The 18,153-nt window shown below is 35.8% G+C and overlaps 1 protein-coding gene across 1 annotated transcript in view; it reads right to left on the reverse strand.

Moving 5' to 3' along the window:
• Positions 1-13,226: 13,226 nt before the first annotated feature.
• Positions 13,227-18,153, reverse strand: part of LOC145683197 (uncharacterized) — a 101,395-nt gene continuing 96,468 nt past the window's right edge. The window contains exon 2 of the mRNA XM_081754561.1: positions 13,227-17,195. Coding sequence (XP_081610687.1) covers positions 16,399-17,195 — 797 coding nt within the window. The 3' untranslated portion in view covers positions 13,227-16,398. The remainder of the gene's footprint in view (positions 17,196-18,153) is intronic.

Below are 18,153 nucleotides of genomic sequence, written 5' to 3' on the forward strand. Positions count from 1 at the left end.
CGAATATTTGTCTCATGATCTTGTTCTCAAATACTTTCGTTCATAAACAGTAACAGCATAAGACCCTCATATCCAGCACGTAATGTTATTTTTCTTAATTTAATTATTTATATTATTCCTATTGGTATGACCAAAGTATATTTTTTCTGTGTTTGAGTCGTCTACCTCCAAACCGGCTTTTGTCCATTTGCAACAAATCCCAAAGAACTGAGAAAACCTGTAGGATCGATATGTTTTGTAAAACTGGAAATGTATTTGAAGGTGTTGAAGTGATTCACATAAAGTGTAAAATGGCAAAGTTATGCTGTATCTGGGAATTCGTTCAATAAATAAATAGATAAACACACTCAAGTATTTCCATTTCTACAAAACACTCAGATCCTGCATCTCTTTTGAGTTTTGCTGCAAATGGATAAAAGCCGATTTGGAACTAAACGATCGATTCATACAAGTAGGACTTTTTTCAGTACTGCACAGTGGTGGTTTCCGATCTATATTGATAAATTTCACTACCCGTTGTAGTTGTAGCATCAGTAAGCCCTCCTTGAAAGTTTCAATAATCATCCAGTGCTTCGAATTAGGGATGCGAACGAGACAAGATTTGTGGCTGTTTCGTCTCGAAAATGTACCGTAAAAGTTGCCTCGACTCGAAATAAAATTTCTCTATTGGAAGAGCCGTGCCTCGACCTCGACTCGAATTTTGTCAGAAAAATCCTGTCTCGATTCGTCTCGTGTGCATTCCTACTTCGAATTGTGTTTTCAATATAAACATGCTCGGTGGTTCAGTGGTAGAGCGTTCACCTCCGGTGCTTGGGGTTCCTGGTTCGATCCCAACTCGCGCCGTGTGGACTTTGTGGGGGACAAACACAGTGCTCGTGGGTTTTCTCGGGGTTCTCCCGTTTCCTCCCACTTTCTTCATTCCCCATTTTCATTAATTTCTTACCATCACCGTCTCCTTTAGCCTCACCGGCATAGGCATGGGACGTAAAACTTACAGATTTCATTTCATTTTTTTTCAATATATACATGGAAGTTACGCCACTGCACTAGGCATTATTTAAAGAACGACGGAGGTTCAAATAAAACTGGAACTTACGATTTTTTAGAGTAACTGAACACATCAAATGTGTAGTTCTCAATGTAAATCATGTCTATACTATTAGGTTTGTACCCGTATTTCACTAGTGTTTGTATACCTGGAGTGTTAAAAGTGTTTAAGGATAATTGTGTTGCCTGCTTCAGCTCTTCATCATTGTTGAAATGGCACTCGCCGATTACCGGTGAAATGCACTTATCGTTACATTTGGCAATCGGAAGAGAGAATATGAAATGACATCTTTCGGTTTAAAATCCTATGATTATTTCCTTTAGGCTAGGAGAGTCTGATGAAGAGAAATGAAGGAAATAGTGGAATGAAGAAAGTGGGAGGAAATGGGAGAACCCTAGAAAATTCACGCATACGGTATTTGTCTACCAGAAAGCTCACTTGGTGCGAACTGGGAATCAACCAAGGATTCCATGCATCAGAGGTGAACGCTCCGCCTCTGAGCGACCGCGGTCCCGGGTACACTACAAATAAAGAATTGCAACCATGGTCAGTTTTGTTGTTATTGTTGTTTTTTGGAGTTGATGGAAAACTAGCATTTGGCTACAGTCAAAAAATAAATAAATAAATAAATAAAAACGGCCGAGTTTTAGCGATAACTAAACGGGATAACAGAAAGAGTCTAGAAACGGTTGATACAAGGCAAAAACGAGTAATTTGGTAACCTTAGCTTGCTGTAATGACAATAAGATTTATTGTAGGTTGCCAAATTAAGGAATCGAGACCTGGGTTCGATTCCCGTTCGACCTACCTGGTTCGCATCCCACATTGAGGTGTAGGTCCAAGTCTCAAATAGTCTCGGACTGGACGCTAAATTTCAAATATATCAACCAACAAAGAGAATGTTTAAGCGTGCTCTGAGGATCTTCAAGGCAATCATTAAAGCAAATGGATCTTATGCTATTGAAGGTATTCCGAAAAAAATATCAAATAATTAGGCCACGAAGTGGCGTTTTATGTTCCACGTTGGTCTAAGATTTAAACACTTATTTAGTGTTTGCATTGTAATCTTATCTTCCTTGTAGTGTAAAGCGTTGCTAATGACTCGTCAAATTATTGCTCTCGAGCTTATGTAATAATGACCTTTCCTTTTGTTAAAAATTATCTGCAACATCCACTCTTCTTCACCTTCATCGCCATTCTATCTACTAGATTCCTGTGTGTACACATTTCTTGCGCAAACACCATATACCTTGGGCTTCCGTAATATTACTTACGTGTTTAAAATACTATGAACACAGCTGTTCTCATTGAAAATGACATAAAAAAAGCTCATTCAAATACAAGTAACATTGAAACTGTCAGGTTGTATGGCTACAGCAGATTTCAAAGGAAACAGCAAATATTTGAGTAGATGCCAAGATCGTCTCAGAATTTAGATCCTCTCTGAACATTTCAAGCATAATAAAAGTGGTTGTATTTTTTTAATATAATAATTTCACGATTTTTGTTTACCTGTGTATATTTACTTCCGCGTGTGACCTTCTTGAATGATATTATTATTCTGAGCGAAACAGGTTGATTGAGTTAGAGTTCTGCGTCGCTTTCAGCAGCGAGGCTAGTCTACTATTAATGTGGGATTCGAACTACCGAGAATGAAACTATATAGCCATGCTAACTATATAGCCACGAGAGCAGAGATGGCTGGCTCAATGAAACTTTGACCCCTGACCCACCACCCGCTGTCACCCGCGACTCACCATGACCCAGCAACCGCCAAAACCCATCATCATCAACTCTGCCCCATGATCCACGTCCTCCTCTTAACTGAGTAAAAAGTTTACACTTGTAATAAAACAGGCTGTGAAATCATCACCAATTGGAGTTTGAATTTCTACGGTCAATCGTTCAAGAAATTCTCTGTTAGAATACCGGTGGATCTGACCTTTACGATATAAAAAGATAAAGTGTTTGTCATGGCCCCTGTTACAATGAATTTCAATTTAATTATCATATAATTATTTCCTTGTTGAATTACAGATACTTTTCAGTAAAAAATAGGATGAAAATAGAAAGTCTCAAATGCAGATAGAGTAGGACAGCGTAACGGGAAACAAAGTGTAAAATTAGACTATGTCCAAGCCAAGTAATAAGTCCTGTTACTATTACGTAGGTATAATTACAAATATCAATATCCAAAAGTGTTTTTTTTTTTTTTTTTTACTTAGATATACTCATCTGAGGTAAACAAATAGAAACAGATGAAAAAGGAAGAAAATGGAGGCTTGAAAATAAAACGTAGATGCATTCACCAATGTTCAGAAGATATTGTCTTCAATGCACTGAGCAGAGTGGGTCGGTGGGTCAACGTGAGTCGATGGGTTAGAGTGGGTCAAACGGTCTCGTCCTGTTTGACTCACTCACAAATCTTGACCCACGACAACTCCATTTCTCCACGAGAGAGCTCTGAGCAAATCGGGCTGACACAAGTGAACTATTAATGTTCTAGCTTTGCAATTGATGAAACCGGAATTCGAGTCTCGCAGTCAGCCATCTTTAATGACTATTACCAGGGATTTTACTCAACACCATGACCACCACATATTCATTAAAAATGGTTTTCGATCAGATGAGAGGAGACAGAATTTTCGTGTCGTGATATATGAGACAAGAAGACCTCTTGCAACAAAAAGTGATATAATTTCCGAGACGAGGTGTCGCTTGAACGGTAGTTTCTGAAGCCAAGGGAGCTTAAACTCTTTTTTCGTAGGAAATGACAATATTGGAATTGCACCCTTAATCTTTGGGCTAAGACCTCACTCAAAGATCGCTTTCCGATTTTCGATTGTTAATAGTTGCTAGGTAAAACAGCTTTCTGATTCAATCTGAATTTTTACAAATATTGTGGTGCTCGCTTTGATATCAGTTTTGATACTAATTATAATATGTAGAATCTGAAGAGAAAATCACTAAGATGTTACAAAACTTGAAGGAAGGCTGTGAAGAATATGGGATAAAAATAAATGTTAGAAAGACAAAAGCCATGGTGATTGGAATAAAGGGGCGGTGTCAAATATAGAAGGAGAGAAGATAGAACAGGTGATAGAAGAAAATACTATTTTGTGGGACCTTGAATAAAGAGTTGAGAAGTCTCACAAAATACTTAGTGTGGTGTATTGTACTGTACGGGTCAGAAATATGGACATTACGCAAAAATGATGAAAAACGACTAGAAGGTTTCGAAATGTTCGTATGGAGAAGAATGGAAAGAGTTAGTTGGGTCGAGCGGAAAATGAAAGAGAGGGTATTAGAAATGGTGGGGGAGAAAATAACAAGTTTTAGATATTATTAAGAAGAGAAGGAGAAACTGGTTGAGACAAAGGAACTGTATCATGAGAGACGTGCTAGAGTTTATGGTGGCAGGAAAGAGAGGGAGGAGGCAAAGGAGACTACAATGGACAGTATCAAAACAGAAAAATCGTACGTGAAGACGAAGAGGTTAGGGAAGACCGTGGGGCATGGAAACTTCTCAGTTGAAACAAGTGACCTGCCGACAATGGCAGAATACCTATGATGATGATGATTTTATATACTTTAAGTAAAACAATTCGGTGTCAGTCTCAAAATCCCATTCATAACAACTCAAGTATTTATTTAAACACACCACTTTGATACAGACAATATCGAACTTACGTTCGTGCCATCTTGGTTGCAGTTTGTACTGGTACTTTTGTAATATTTTTCTATTTCATAAGTAACTTTGATGCAATACAAGAGCATTAACTGTCGACATAAATACATCTTTTATAGGTTTTAAAGGAAGATCTGGAAAGATGTGGATAACTTTCAGATTAGTAGTTATGACCTTGTACCTGTATCGTGATACCTCTCAGTTTGCCAATTCCGATTAAATAGAAAATAGTAATTGGTGAATAAAGAGTGGGGATTATGAGAAGTGAGGAAGCAGACAGAGCAAGGAAAGAATTTTACAAAAGAAAATGCAAGGACATAAAAGAGTTAGAAAGATTGGGGAAATATGAGGAAATGTACAAGGAGGAGAAAAACTCACAAAATGCTTCCTGTGGAGTATTGTACTGTATGGGTCAGATATATGGGCATTACACAAAAATGATGAAAAACGATTGAAAGCTTTCGAAATATGGATATAGAGAGAACAAAGAGAATTAGCTGGGTCGAGCGCGGAAAACGCACGAGAGGGCGTTAGGAGAGAAGAGAACAATTCTAGATATTATTAAGAAGAGAAAGAGATACTGGTTATGACATCGGCTAAGAAGGGACTGTATATCGTAAGGGACGTGCTAGAGGGTATGGTGGCAGGAAAAAGGGGAAGAGGGTGAAGTAGACTACAATTCATGGACAATATTAAAACAGAAAAATTGTACGTGAAGACGAAAAGGTTAGCGAAAGACCGTGAAACACGGAAGCTTCTCAGTTGCGTTAAGTGACCTGCCAATAATGACAGAATACCTCTGATGATGTTTCTTCATGAAAATAATGTTTTTGGCCTTTTATCCAAAGTCATTTTACTTTAATTGAAATTCACTTTAAAGATTTCATTTGACATAATGTCACTTCTCTTTTAACATCTACCCGATCCTCAGCTGCGATAGACTGCTTGACCAACCGTAGGATAGAGTATGCTAGATTGTTTATGGACTCCTTCTTTTAAAATTATTCCTATCAGTGGCGTATTTAGGGGGGTGGCTTCCGGGCTTAAGCCCCCCCCGAAATCTTACTTAGTATAGTAAAGCAAATGACATTTCTTGCAGAATTTTCACATTTCCAGGCAAAGCCCCCCCCCGAAAGTTAGCAAAGCCCCTCCCGAAACAAAATCGTAAATACGCCACTGATTCCTATATTAGACTATTCCTAATATATGTAGTTTGTAGTATAATGTGATACAAAATTTACACTTTATTTTAACAGGGTAAGCATAATGTTTCTGGTTGCGTGTTGATCATATGGCTGACGTCAGTTGTTTCCAAGGAAGTTAACTCACAATCGTACCGATTACACAGGTATTTCGGACGGCTTATACTTACTCTTAGACTTTTTGGATTTCCCCTCTTTTTCAAAGACCTTCCGGTATTTTGTTTCAACTATTTTTGTATACAAATCGTAATAAACCACTTTTCATATGAATCACTTACCTTCCAAAGTTGCATTTTGAAAATGCAAAAAGTCACCGAACTCTGCATGCTATGGAGCAGCATAATTCAGGGCTCATGTTAAATTGTAGGTCCCTACATCTTAACTGACACTAAAATGCACATAAATATGCAAGTAGTAATTTAGTTCAATAATCTATTTTTCACTCATAAAATTATGAAGGTGTGCTTTAATTATTTTCAAAAAAAAAAAAAAAGAAAGAAAAAAGAAAGAAAAAGAAAAAAAGAAAAAGAAAAGAAAGAAAGAAAATACGGTACTTGAAATGTTCTATTTATTTGAGCTGACTGTAATACTAAGAATCACTGTATGAACGTGGTCTACGTCCATTTAAAACGTAGAATGCATTAATATACAAGTTTAGAATATGATTTAGGTTACGTATCTTTATGCAATCAAAATGATCACACTTTCCTGTATTATAAAGAACTTTGAGTACAGGCAATGGAATTGAAGCACTATTATGGCAGCAACCCTGAAATTTCCATTCGTGTGTGCATAATCTACACTATCCTCTCCCATCTTATAGCTCTGTTACGCTTATCCTGACAGAAGATCGTTAGTTGGCAAATTGTTAACACTTGTAACCTTTTTTTATTATAAAAACCACAGAAACGTCAGAATTGTTTTGTTTACATAAAAATAGGGTTTTCTTTTCTTATTAAAAATGTTGGTACACAGTTTACTTTTACTGTTATGAAGATTTGATACAGATTGTTTCATGTTTCATACTATTGGGAAGTCACAGCTGACAATGCATGTACTTTAGCTACAAGATTAATTAATAGTTTTTCCAAAAAGGTCGATGATCGTTTTCTTAACTCATTTATGAACTGCTTATTTAGTTCAGTGGCTCCCAACCGGTGTCTCGCGACACATTTGTGTGTCACAGTTTCATAGTGTGTGTCGCAATATTTTGGAATTTAAAGATCATGAAGCATTTTAATATTTTTTTTTTACCACTCAACGCCTCCAGTGGCAGCAGTAATGCTCATTACTACATAGTCATTACCGGAGGTGACCACTTTGAACTATCCTCACTCAAGCTCACGCTCACACAACCTCAGACTCACATCATTAGTCTGACCTCACGCTCACATAACTAGCCTGACCTCACGGTCACTTCGTGAGATTGAGGTCGAGTGAGCGTGAGCGCCGACCTCATGAGTTTGGACACCTTTGGTCATTACTATGTAAAAACTTAAAATCTTAAAATTAAGTAAAAGTGTCGGAATATTGTGAGCGTTCAAATAATTTATGTTATTAGTCAAAAAGGTTCTGAGTCACTGTCCTAGTTTATAAGATACTTCCGCTAAAATTTAAGTTTCCTCCACATTAAAAAAAAAAAAAAAGAAAAAATGAATTGAACAGTGGATAACGGTATTATTATTTATATGCATTTTCATGGCATTGCATGGTAGCTTGCCCAAGGCATACTTATTCAGGTGTAGAATCTGGTACCAAATCACCCGAATAAAATAAAAAGAAAGTTGAAAAAATCGTTGAAATTTCTTTTTCTGAAGCTTGTACGTACAAGCAATAAAATAACAAATCGTTACGAAGCTTGTGAGCTACCCGTTAATATATAGGATGTTACCTTTCAATACCCGTCAGTATTTAGCGCCACCTTTGCTCCATCTTTATCTCCCCGGGAGGCGTGCTTTTCAGGTTGGTTCAGACATCTGAGTGTACTACTTGTGTTTCTGCACATTATTCCCACTTCGTTTCATTGTTCCCGTTCACATTCGCCTTAAAATAACATTTCCATAGTGAAGAATGAAAAACAAAATCAAATTTTAGCTTTAAAAAGAGAAAATCGATTTTTAAAATTTCAACTTTTGTAATTGATTTTTAGTTTTCCAAAAAATCAAATTGGACAGCACTAGTGTGAACCCTGCTATTTCATTTTCAGATAATTGATAGAAATGCTAAACATTTAAAATATTTGTAAGAAATCTTCTTTTTATTTTGACAAGAAACATTGCATTAGCTTCTTCTTCTCCATTATTGTGCAATGAGGATCTAACACCCAAGACAGCTCGCGAAACACTTCAACAGTTATTCTATTAATACAGTCGTTCAGTACTTTTATTTTATTCATTGTCTGATACTGATAGACAAGGAGCTAAGCAAAAGGAATACCAATTACTTAGGATTACTACGTTCTCTACTTGAAATTAGGATTTATTTTGAAAATTACTAAAAACTATCTCGATTCGATATTTTTCTAGAGGATAATTTTAGCCTTAACATAAAAATTAACATTTGAGATATGCATGTTCATAATATGATTTACGTTCACTCAAGAACTTAAGATCTTTTACTTATTAGTAAAATGCTTTACTGATATTAAGATAAGGCCATGAAAGTAAAATCGGGAAAACCTGTCAGCTCTTGAAATACAGAGTGTTGAAGTCTCATAAATGATCTAGCACCCCATAATAGTGATTTGTTTGATATTAATGCATAATGGAAATGTGTAATGATCTGCTTCTAGCAAAATATCTAACTAAGTATTACTAAGAATTTACACAAACCATGGCTCTCTTATCGAACCTTACAAGATAATGGTGCAGTCTCTTCGAAATGGCTGATAATCTTTTGGGGATCTTCATTAACTTCTTCAGAGATATACTACTTCTGTGGAGAGGAAATGTATATTTATACTTAGTCAGAACCTCTTTAAAGCGTTTTAGTTGGTTAGATCGAAGCTTTCGATACAAGTTATTATCTCAGTTGTTTAAGAAATAGTATTTCTCTTGAAACTATTAGTACAGTTGAAGCGGACGGCAAGAATGTGGACTTTCACCTCTCCTGTTCAATGTCTATATAGAAGAGGCTATGAAAGAATACTTTGATTTATTTAATAGAAGCTTTACAGAAGGCTTTTTGCCCAATTGGAAACAGGCTAACAATATTCCAATCTATAAATGTGGCACCAAAACTGATGTAAGTTCCTATAGACAAATCTCTCTTCTTTCTCCGTTGTCGGTTTCTTAGTAACTTGGGGGGGATTCATAAAAAGATACATACAATAATGCATATAATAATAAAAATACATATACAACATTCATAAAAATACATGGATTCCCACATGAGCTTTGGGGGGGGGGGGGAAGGATCTACGCCTTTGCACACTGCATGGGTTCCTGCTACAGAAATCATGCCTTACCAACCTATCCGAATTTCTTATTCATGCTGTAAACTGTGTTCCAGAAACTTCTCAACTGGATGTAATATATTTAGATTTCATAAAAGCTTTCGATAAAATTACATTCATCTGCTTCTTCCCATCCAACAGATTTAATCTTCATGGGCAATTCCTGTCACTGCTCAAGGACTATCTTACTGATCGTATACAACGTGTTGTTCTGCTTGATGCATCATCCAAATATGTCCCATTTCCTTCTGGGGTTCACTGCTATTTCTTCTTTATATGGATGATCTCCCTCCATTTCTTTCTTTATCGTCTTCGAACATCCTTCTCTTCGCTGACGATTCCATAATTTTCCATAAAATCTCTTCCATAGACGATGTTGTACGACTTCAACAAATTCTCACTGAACTTATTGACTTGTGTGCAGCTTGGAATGTAAAATTGAACCCTCGAAAATGTTTCACTTTTAGTATTTCCTTGAAGAAAAATAATTTACCACAGATGTATTAATAACAGTCCTATCGGAAGAGTTGAGAGACATAAAGATCTCGGAGTAGTATTTGATGAGAAACTTACATTCGCTGATCACCTATGGTTGAGGTGAGCAAGAAGAAGAAGATATATACTGTGAAGTGTGCTATAAGAATACTGGGAATTCTTTACAGATTTACTGAAATCCGCGCTCAAATCATTCAGTATCTTCTTCGAAGTTTTGTATCTCCTAAAATTGAATATTACTAATCGATATGGAATATGGCCTGTGCTTCATACTTATCCCGTTTTGATTCTGCTCTTAACTTTTACCTTGCCATTATCAAACAAAGAGTTACTTAGTGCTTCGTCTTAATGAAACACAGCTCCTAAACAAACTTAATATTCAGACTCCAAATACTCGACGCATGATGGGAGACCTGCTGTTTCTCCACAAAATTGTTAATAGGAAAATTAACTCCGATTTAATGGTTTCTGTTCTCAGTTTTCGTGTACCTTCTCGCAGTCATACGTTATTATCATATCTAACACCCACACTTTCAGTTATTCAACGTTCCTTATAGGCTACTTCAGGCTGGCATCATTGTATAATAGTCTATTGTCAGATGTTGAGATTTTCGACTCTGAAAATTATTTTAGAAACAAACCGAAGTCTGTAAAAGTTGTACATACTTTGTATATTTTATTTTTATTATTTTGTATATTTTTACTTTTCCTTTCTTTCTTTTAATATTTATTGTTACATTGTTTCAGTGTAAAATGGATTTAGATATGTATCTGAAACATTTATAAATAAATAAAACGAGAAAGGCGTAAAAGTAAATGGCTAGGTTTTCAGCACAATAAGGTTTGCTGATGACATAGCACTGATAGTGGAGAACGTAAAGGACTTGCAGGAAGCACTTTCAAACTTGAACGACCAACTGGAAAAAGACGTGCAAAATGAAGATAAATAAGAAGAAAACCAAAGTGATAAAGTGCGCAAGAGCAGGACAGGAAAGGACAAACATATGGCTAGAGAGAGAGAAAATCGAAGATGTTCTCCTATTTAGGAAGTCTAATATTTTCTGACGGAAGAAGTGAAAAAGGCATAACTTCCAGAATAGCGCAGGCTAAACAAGCATTCAATAGGAAAAGAGGACTGCTAATATCAAGAAATGTGTCGTTGGACGTTCGTAAACGATTTATTAAGACCCTGGTATGTAGTGTAGCGCTTTCCGGTTCAGAGACGAAGACATTGAGAAAAGCTGAAATATCCAAGCTGGAAGAATTTGAAATGTAGTGTTGACGCCGAATTCTACGCATACCATGGACCGAAAGGAAAAGGAATGAAGACGTACTAAAGGAAGCTAATGAAGGACGATAGATCATGAAGATAATAGGAAAAAGAAGAAACAGCATGCTTGGCTACCTTATTCAGCATTCCGATTGGATCACCGTGTTGATAGAGAGTAAGACAGAAGGAAAATCAGGAAGAGGAAGACCAAGGATAGAATATCTAGATGCAGTTATGGAGAAGAAACCTTATCAAAGTATAAAACAGCTCTCCCAAGCGAGAGAAAAGTTAAAATTTGTATGTTGGCCACACACCTATGGTTAGGGTGAGCAAGAAGAAGAAGATATATACTTTCCCGTAAGTTCTTAATTCAACTGACAATAGTTTTGCGAGTTTGTATACATTTTTGAATTTTGGCAAATAAATTTGCAATCTGAAAACTCTATGATATAGATTGTCTTTGAGCGATGTAAACTAAATTTTGTTGATTTCAATATTGAATTAATCTGTGCATAAATCTGGTCCTACGTATATAGAAATATCAATTTACTTTTTTTTCTGGAAGCTGCCACAAAGACGAAACGATTGAATAATCTTATGTATTGTCAATGCAAGGAAGTAATTCAAATGAATACCATTAGCCTGGGGGTTAAGTTTGAAGCTTAAAACATATCGCTTTCTTTTTTCCTTCGAAAATCAGAAAATTTTGGAATTTTGTTTATCAATCTTATTTCTGGTTGCTATCTGATTGTGTTCATTACTTGTTTATTGCTGTGCTAAGAAAGATCATTTATTTATTTATTTATTCCTCTTTCCATACCATATTTCCCTAATCTATTTTTATACTTACTGCTGAAAATGGAATTAGCTTGTTCCGATACTTTTAGACAGTGTGCGAATTGAAAAATTTTCCCAGGGGGGGATGAATTTCACCCATATGCGCAAGCAGTCCTCCCCCCATATATATATATATATATATATATATATATATATATACACTAACAAGTACAAAACAGTTGAGATGTGAGATCTTTCATAAATTTTCACTCAAGTAATATTTAGGTTAGCTACGCAAAGTAGACCTACTTATCTTTATGTCCACTTAAAAATACTCCAGAGAGGGAAAAAGTTATCATTGCCAGGGATAAAATTTTCCTTCTCCAGGGTGGGAAAGATTTTTGTCAGGGGGGGAAATCCCTGGCATCCCCCCCGCCAATTCGCACCCTGCTTTTAGAGGATATTTAGTTTTCCTACTAGACGATATATTGGTAAGTAACTTTTTTTTTTGTTGTTGTTGTTAATTTAATTTTAAGGATGAACAGTTTAACTTCTAATAAAAAGAATTTTAAAGAAACTGCGAAAAGCGTTCTTCAAGCCCCGAATCCAGTAGATTAATCTCTATACTTAAACTACCTGTTATAGGAGTGGTGGAACCTGCCTAATACAGTTTTAAATAACACAGAACATGAGATATTTACATATTTCCCATCAACGCGCACGGCAATGATAATAGAGTACAACTTCGTATATCCGGATTAACTGGGACCAAAGACAATTCGGAAAATCGAAAATCCGGGTAATATGTGTACTAAGCAAAACAAGTCCTTAAATAAGCAGACCTAACATTTATTATGGTGACTTGTCTCATCATTTCTTAAATTGGTCCATTTCTCCTGTTTGAAGATTTCTTAAAACTCGACAAAAAGCATTTTATTTACAATATTACTATAATTTATTGTACAATCTATGCAAGAATTGTACATTTAATCAAAATAAAAAGCTGATATTTGGCGTACTATACAGTTAAATTTTTGCTACCATAGGTAAAAATTATTATCTATGTGAATATTACATTTTAAAACAATATCTACAAATCTGATCCGGATTATCTTGAGATATGGATAAACGAGGTTGTACTGTAGTACCATGCAAGAATGTTGTGGAGCAACACTTAAATTACAGACAAATTTCATCACTGGTAGGATGAAGATTATAATCTGATTTCGATGTTTACCTCTTACTAGTTTTTAGATGGGAGCAAGGGAGTCATGGAAAAGAAAGATACACGATTACATTTCACATGTCTTTTTAATTTTCCCTATGATTGCTTTTCAACACCAACTTAAAGTGGCACATACTATGCAGAGTTCTTTTGTTTTACCCATATGGCACTGGAAATAAAATGGACTTACAACTGTTTCTTAATTGGTATATTTCATCTGGAAATTTGCTTTCCATTTCTGATATTATGCTATCATTTTTTTTTCGTGTACACACACGTTTTAGTTTTTTTTTTTTTCTTAATTAAATCTCTTTCATAAAACACCAACCAAACTGCTACTATTGCACTTTCGAACAGCACAAAACAGAAAGATGCAACATGACTAATAGACTATATGACGTAATCACAAATATACTATAAAAAATCCTGAGACACAAGAAAAAAATGTGTGATCAAATTTATAACAGTCTTTGTTTGACAATGTTTCGTGTTTTCTTTAAAAGTTCATCATGTTCTGATAAAATTTCATTATATGTTTTGATATACATTTATTATATATATATAAAAAACAGTAACTTTTAAATGTGACAACAATTGCTCGAGTAAAGTCGAGTCGGATTGTCACAGCCTTAGCCCTTTGATTACAATAGTCATAACGATATGAACACAATAATAATAATAAAAAAAGTGTTGTTGCGTTTCACGTCAAATAGGAAGACATTAAATCTTTTAACATGCACATACTCATCACACACACACACACACACGAACATGCATACATACACTCGAACGCACAAGCATATATCCACACAATTTTCAATGATGATGTCCTACGCAGTATTCGTTTATTAAACTGCCTGCGGTCATGAAGGTTTTTCAAATGAAGTAGTAGAAAGGAGGATTGAGTGAAACTTCATGACAACCATATTCTTATCGTACTATCCTCCTCTGATATAGGCTGGGAATAATGCACGTTACCATGTCACTGTTTGTTTCAAAGACGAAAAGATACAATCTTAACCGAACTTTTTAGAAGAAATAATAACCATGAAAATAATCTTAGTTAAAGGCATATGACATGCTGCGGAAAACAACATCTAACTCCGGAGGTCATTCTTTATATCAAAACCAAAGGAAATAAAATGCGAAAAGTACTTTCTAAAGCCCTACTTTCAAAACTACGAGCTCTAGCTTAAACAATTCGAAATATATAAAGTGTACAGAAACAAATGAAGTGTTTATTCCTGTATAATTCGTCTAACTTCTTAAAGCAGTTGATACTCTACGCTATGATGGCTCAAAAATTGATTTTTCGAATTTTTGGCACATTACAGTTCTCGACAATTCATATTGAGTATAGTGTTATTGCAATAAAGAAAACTGTGAACAAAGAACTACAGTTGTGTTGAAATTTCGGCATTATAACAACGCCTTCTTCAGTAATAATGTGTTCGGTAAAGATGTTCTTATAATCCCGAAATTGTAACACAGTTTAATAATGTATGTGCCCACCTGTAACATTTCCTTCGGAATTTTGCCTTATATCTTTGATAGGTGGCGTTTTCAGGAGTAAGTATTTTAGATTGCCCTCCCAATTACTTATAATAAAGAATCTCTTTCCGTGCTTTGGTAGTGGTATATTTTCGCAACCTGTGGGCTTGTGTCCATCAAAACGAGAGTGAATAACAACAATAATATTCCAGTTTACTACTGTAGTCCAATTGTAAGAAATTAAAGTACCTGAAAATGATTATGCGTTTAGTTCAGACACAGACACAGACACAAGTATCAGCATATGGTAACATGCAGATTATAACATCGTGTTCCCAGCCTATTCTTACGAATATTTGAAACTCATTGGACAGGAAGCATGTTGCACTAAACAATCCATGTTGTATATTACGTAAATAAAAGATTCTAAAGGTTTGGTTAAATGCAACAAAAGTGGAAATAAAACCAGTAGGAACACTCTCAAGTACATTTGTACACTTAAAATACAAACTATTCTTATTACAACACAATGTCTTTATTTTTCTTTGTCACGTTGCTGTCAATCATTAATGTATTATTTGAAACATGTTACCGGTAGTACATTTTACACAAATACACGATACACAATTATTATATTTAACTAAATTTGTACTTTTTTCTTAGCAAAATGAGGACGTGATATCAAACTTACAAACAGTTTATCTTCTGAAGAATAAAATACACTTCCATGTCTTATTTCAATGTTAGGCTAAGCTTGGTGGTCACCTTACTAAGCACCTCTAGTTTACTTATGATCTGCGTAAAATTCATATGCTTTCGTTACATGAAACAAATCCTGCAAGCTTTCGCCTAACTCCCATGTTTGTAACACTAGATAACTACCGTAAATGATGGTTTTATTTTCGTCAGAACTGAATTTTACGCCTACTGGATCGAATTTATATTACAACATGCTTCCTGTAGGATGTATATACATAGTCAACGTCTTAATGATAATGAATGTACATAGCAGAGAAGAGAATAATAGACAGATTCCTAGGAGACTAAGAAACAAAGAAGCAACTTCATTTCTTGTCTTCCAGTTTCAAATCCCATTCACCGATCCAACAGAGATAACAATTACAAACAATTTCCCTGATTCAACAATCATTGCTTTTTTTTTGCCCTCTTCTACAGAGGGCAACGTTACGTTTTGTCTTATTTCAATTGTTGTGTACAAAGGAAGACATGGGAGTTGCAAAATTACATTAACTCACATTATAAGGCACTTATTTTGGTTTCTGAAAACCTGAATGATGTTGTCTGCCAAATGGGATTTTGCATTGATGTTTGCATTTCCATTAACAGGAACGCTTAATAATTTTGCTAATTAATTGAACTCCCTTCATTGGGAATTCTCGTTAATAATTATTATATGAGCAATTTACAACAAAATAGTTCAGAAAATGTCAGTACCGCAGCTGATCTGACGCACCACGTTCGGTCACCTTTAAAATTTTACAGTGATAATAAGGCCTTCCCTCCTTAATGGGTTGAATTGAGCATATTTCATTGACGCGAACCAGGAACTCAGTCGCTTTTAAATCTTAAGAAATAAAAACAAGTTTCACATGCCACGCATGTTCACGCACGCACACTGACTACAACACACTACGACTCGACTACACTCCACGCACACGCTCCCAAATAGGCTTGACTACGCATGCGTGGTTGGCGACTGTTTTTCTGGTGTAATAACAACTCGTTTGCTACAAATGGGTCTGTCGAGCCGATAGTTCCTTGTCCCGTTGCCTAACGGCGGCTTCCACTAAAACGTAAAGCCACTTGAACTTATCCTCCTCGTCGTCTGGAGGTGTTGGTGGTGGAGTCACTTGATACACTTCTTCCTCTTCACTGGGTGTTTCCGTTTTGTGAGGTGGCGCAACGTCGTGATGGGAATGAGACTGCCCGCATCCACACGGACAAACGATAACGCTTGCAAGGTCACGGTGTGCAGTCGAGGTTTCGCTAAGCCATGGGGATGACGTGTGTCGCAGTGACGATTCGGTGTCACTGGTTTCGTATTCTGGAGTTTCGTCTTCGCTTCTGCACGTTGTCTCGTCGTAGTCGTGATCACTCCATCTCTTGCTCATCCATCTTCGCTGTGACGTCATACTGGACCCTCGTTGGTGCTGTAACTTTTTCCCTCGACGCGAAATCGTGTAATGTTGAGGGTCGTTTCCTTCTCGACGAATCATCTCAGGTAAAATTCTTCTTCGGGCGTTGATAAACCAATTACATACTTGTAACACGGTTAGATTTGCTTCTTGCGAAAGAGCAAGCTTTTCTGCGTCATTAGGATATGCATTGTACCTGTGTTCATATAACCACCGCTTCAGAATCTTTACAGAATGTTTCGGAAGATTCCCTCGTCGCTTCCTTACGGTCGAAGAGCTGTTGCTGCCTTTTCCTCTGGTTCCTGTGGCTGCGGGACTAGTCGCTCGGCCAAATTCCTGGTCGGAAGATGAATGTTCATCTGTACTCGACGATGAAAAGCGTTCTCGAGCTGAAAAGATAGAAATAATACCATAATTAGCAGTGAGAATTACACGTACTTCACAAGTACAAAATAAATAACAAGCAAAAGTAATCTTTAAACACTCATTTTTCAAACTCAGGTTTAAAAAAACTTATCTCTATAATGATTGGACTATTAGTCGAGTAATAACAACATCCAGCAGCAAAGGGTTGTAAAATGATAGCAAAATACAATATTCATGTTGTAAAATGAAAGTACAGTCAGCGACAGAAGTTCTTTCCGTTTAAGTAGTTTTGCAAGTAACTTCAGAATGGAAGGAAAATTTGAGTATAGTTTTTAGTAAATTAAAAAAGAATGCAATTTTCTGTACATTCCAGCCATTAGACCGTTATTCCAAAAATAAATGTTACCAAGTGGAAATAACTTCTGTCGCTGACTGTACAATACAGTATTCTTGCTCAAAACATTTCACGAAAAGAAGAAAGGAAATGAGTATTTTAACAGTGAAAAGAATGAAAGAAAAAGTATATTTCAAAAGTTTTTTTTGTTTTTTTTTTAAGAAACGAAAAAAACTGAACAGAGTATTATTTGAGAATAAACTATCTTATTAGGATTCTGATAGAAAGTATTGTAGAAAGGAGAGAAAGAAGGGGATCGCAATTAACAGGAAATAATAAAACAGCGTAATCCTCACGTCACAATTAAGAGATTAGCAGCGTACTGTAGTGCATGGATGCTGAGTCGAGTAATCTGCCGACAATGACAGATTACTTACAGGGTGATAACCCAAGAAAGTATAATTTAGAAGCTGAAAACTAAAAATTTTAATAATCAGGAAGCAACACTATTATTATTCTAGATATTCTGCACTTATTGGCAAGTTATTTGATGCAAATTGAGAATTTCCATGCACCACGGCTTGAGTTAACCTCTTTACGTAAGAATCTTCTATTTTAATACCATCAACTATAATCTAATACGTCCC

The sequence above is a fragment of the Thermobia domestica genome, chromosome 1 (genome assembly GCF_964235325.1).
Source record: "Thermobia domestica chromosome 1, izTheDome1.hap1.1, whole genome shotgun sequence".
Lineage (NCBI taxonomy): Eukaryota > Metazoa > Arthropoda > Insecta > Zygentoma > Lepismatidae > Thermobia > Thermobia domestica.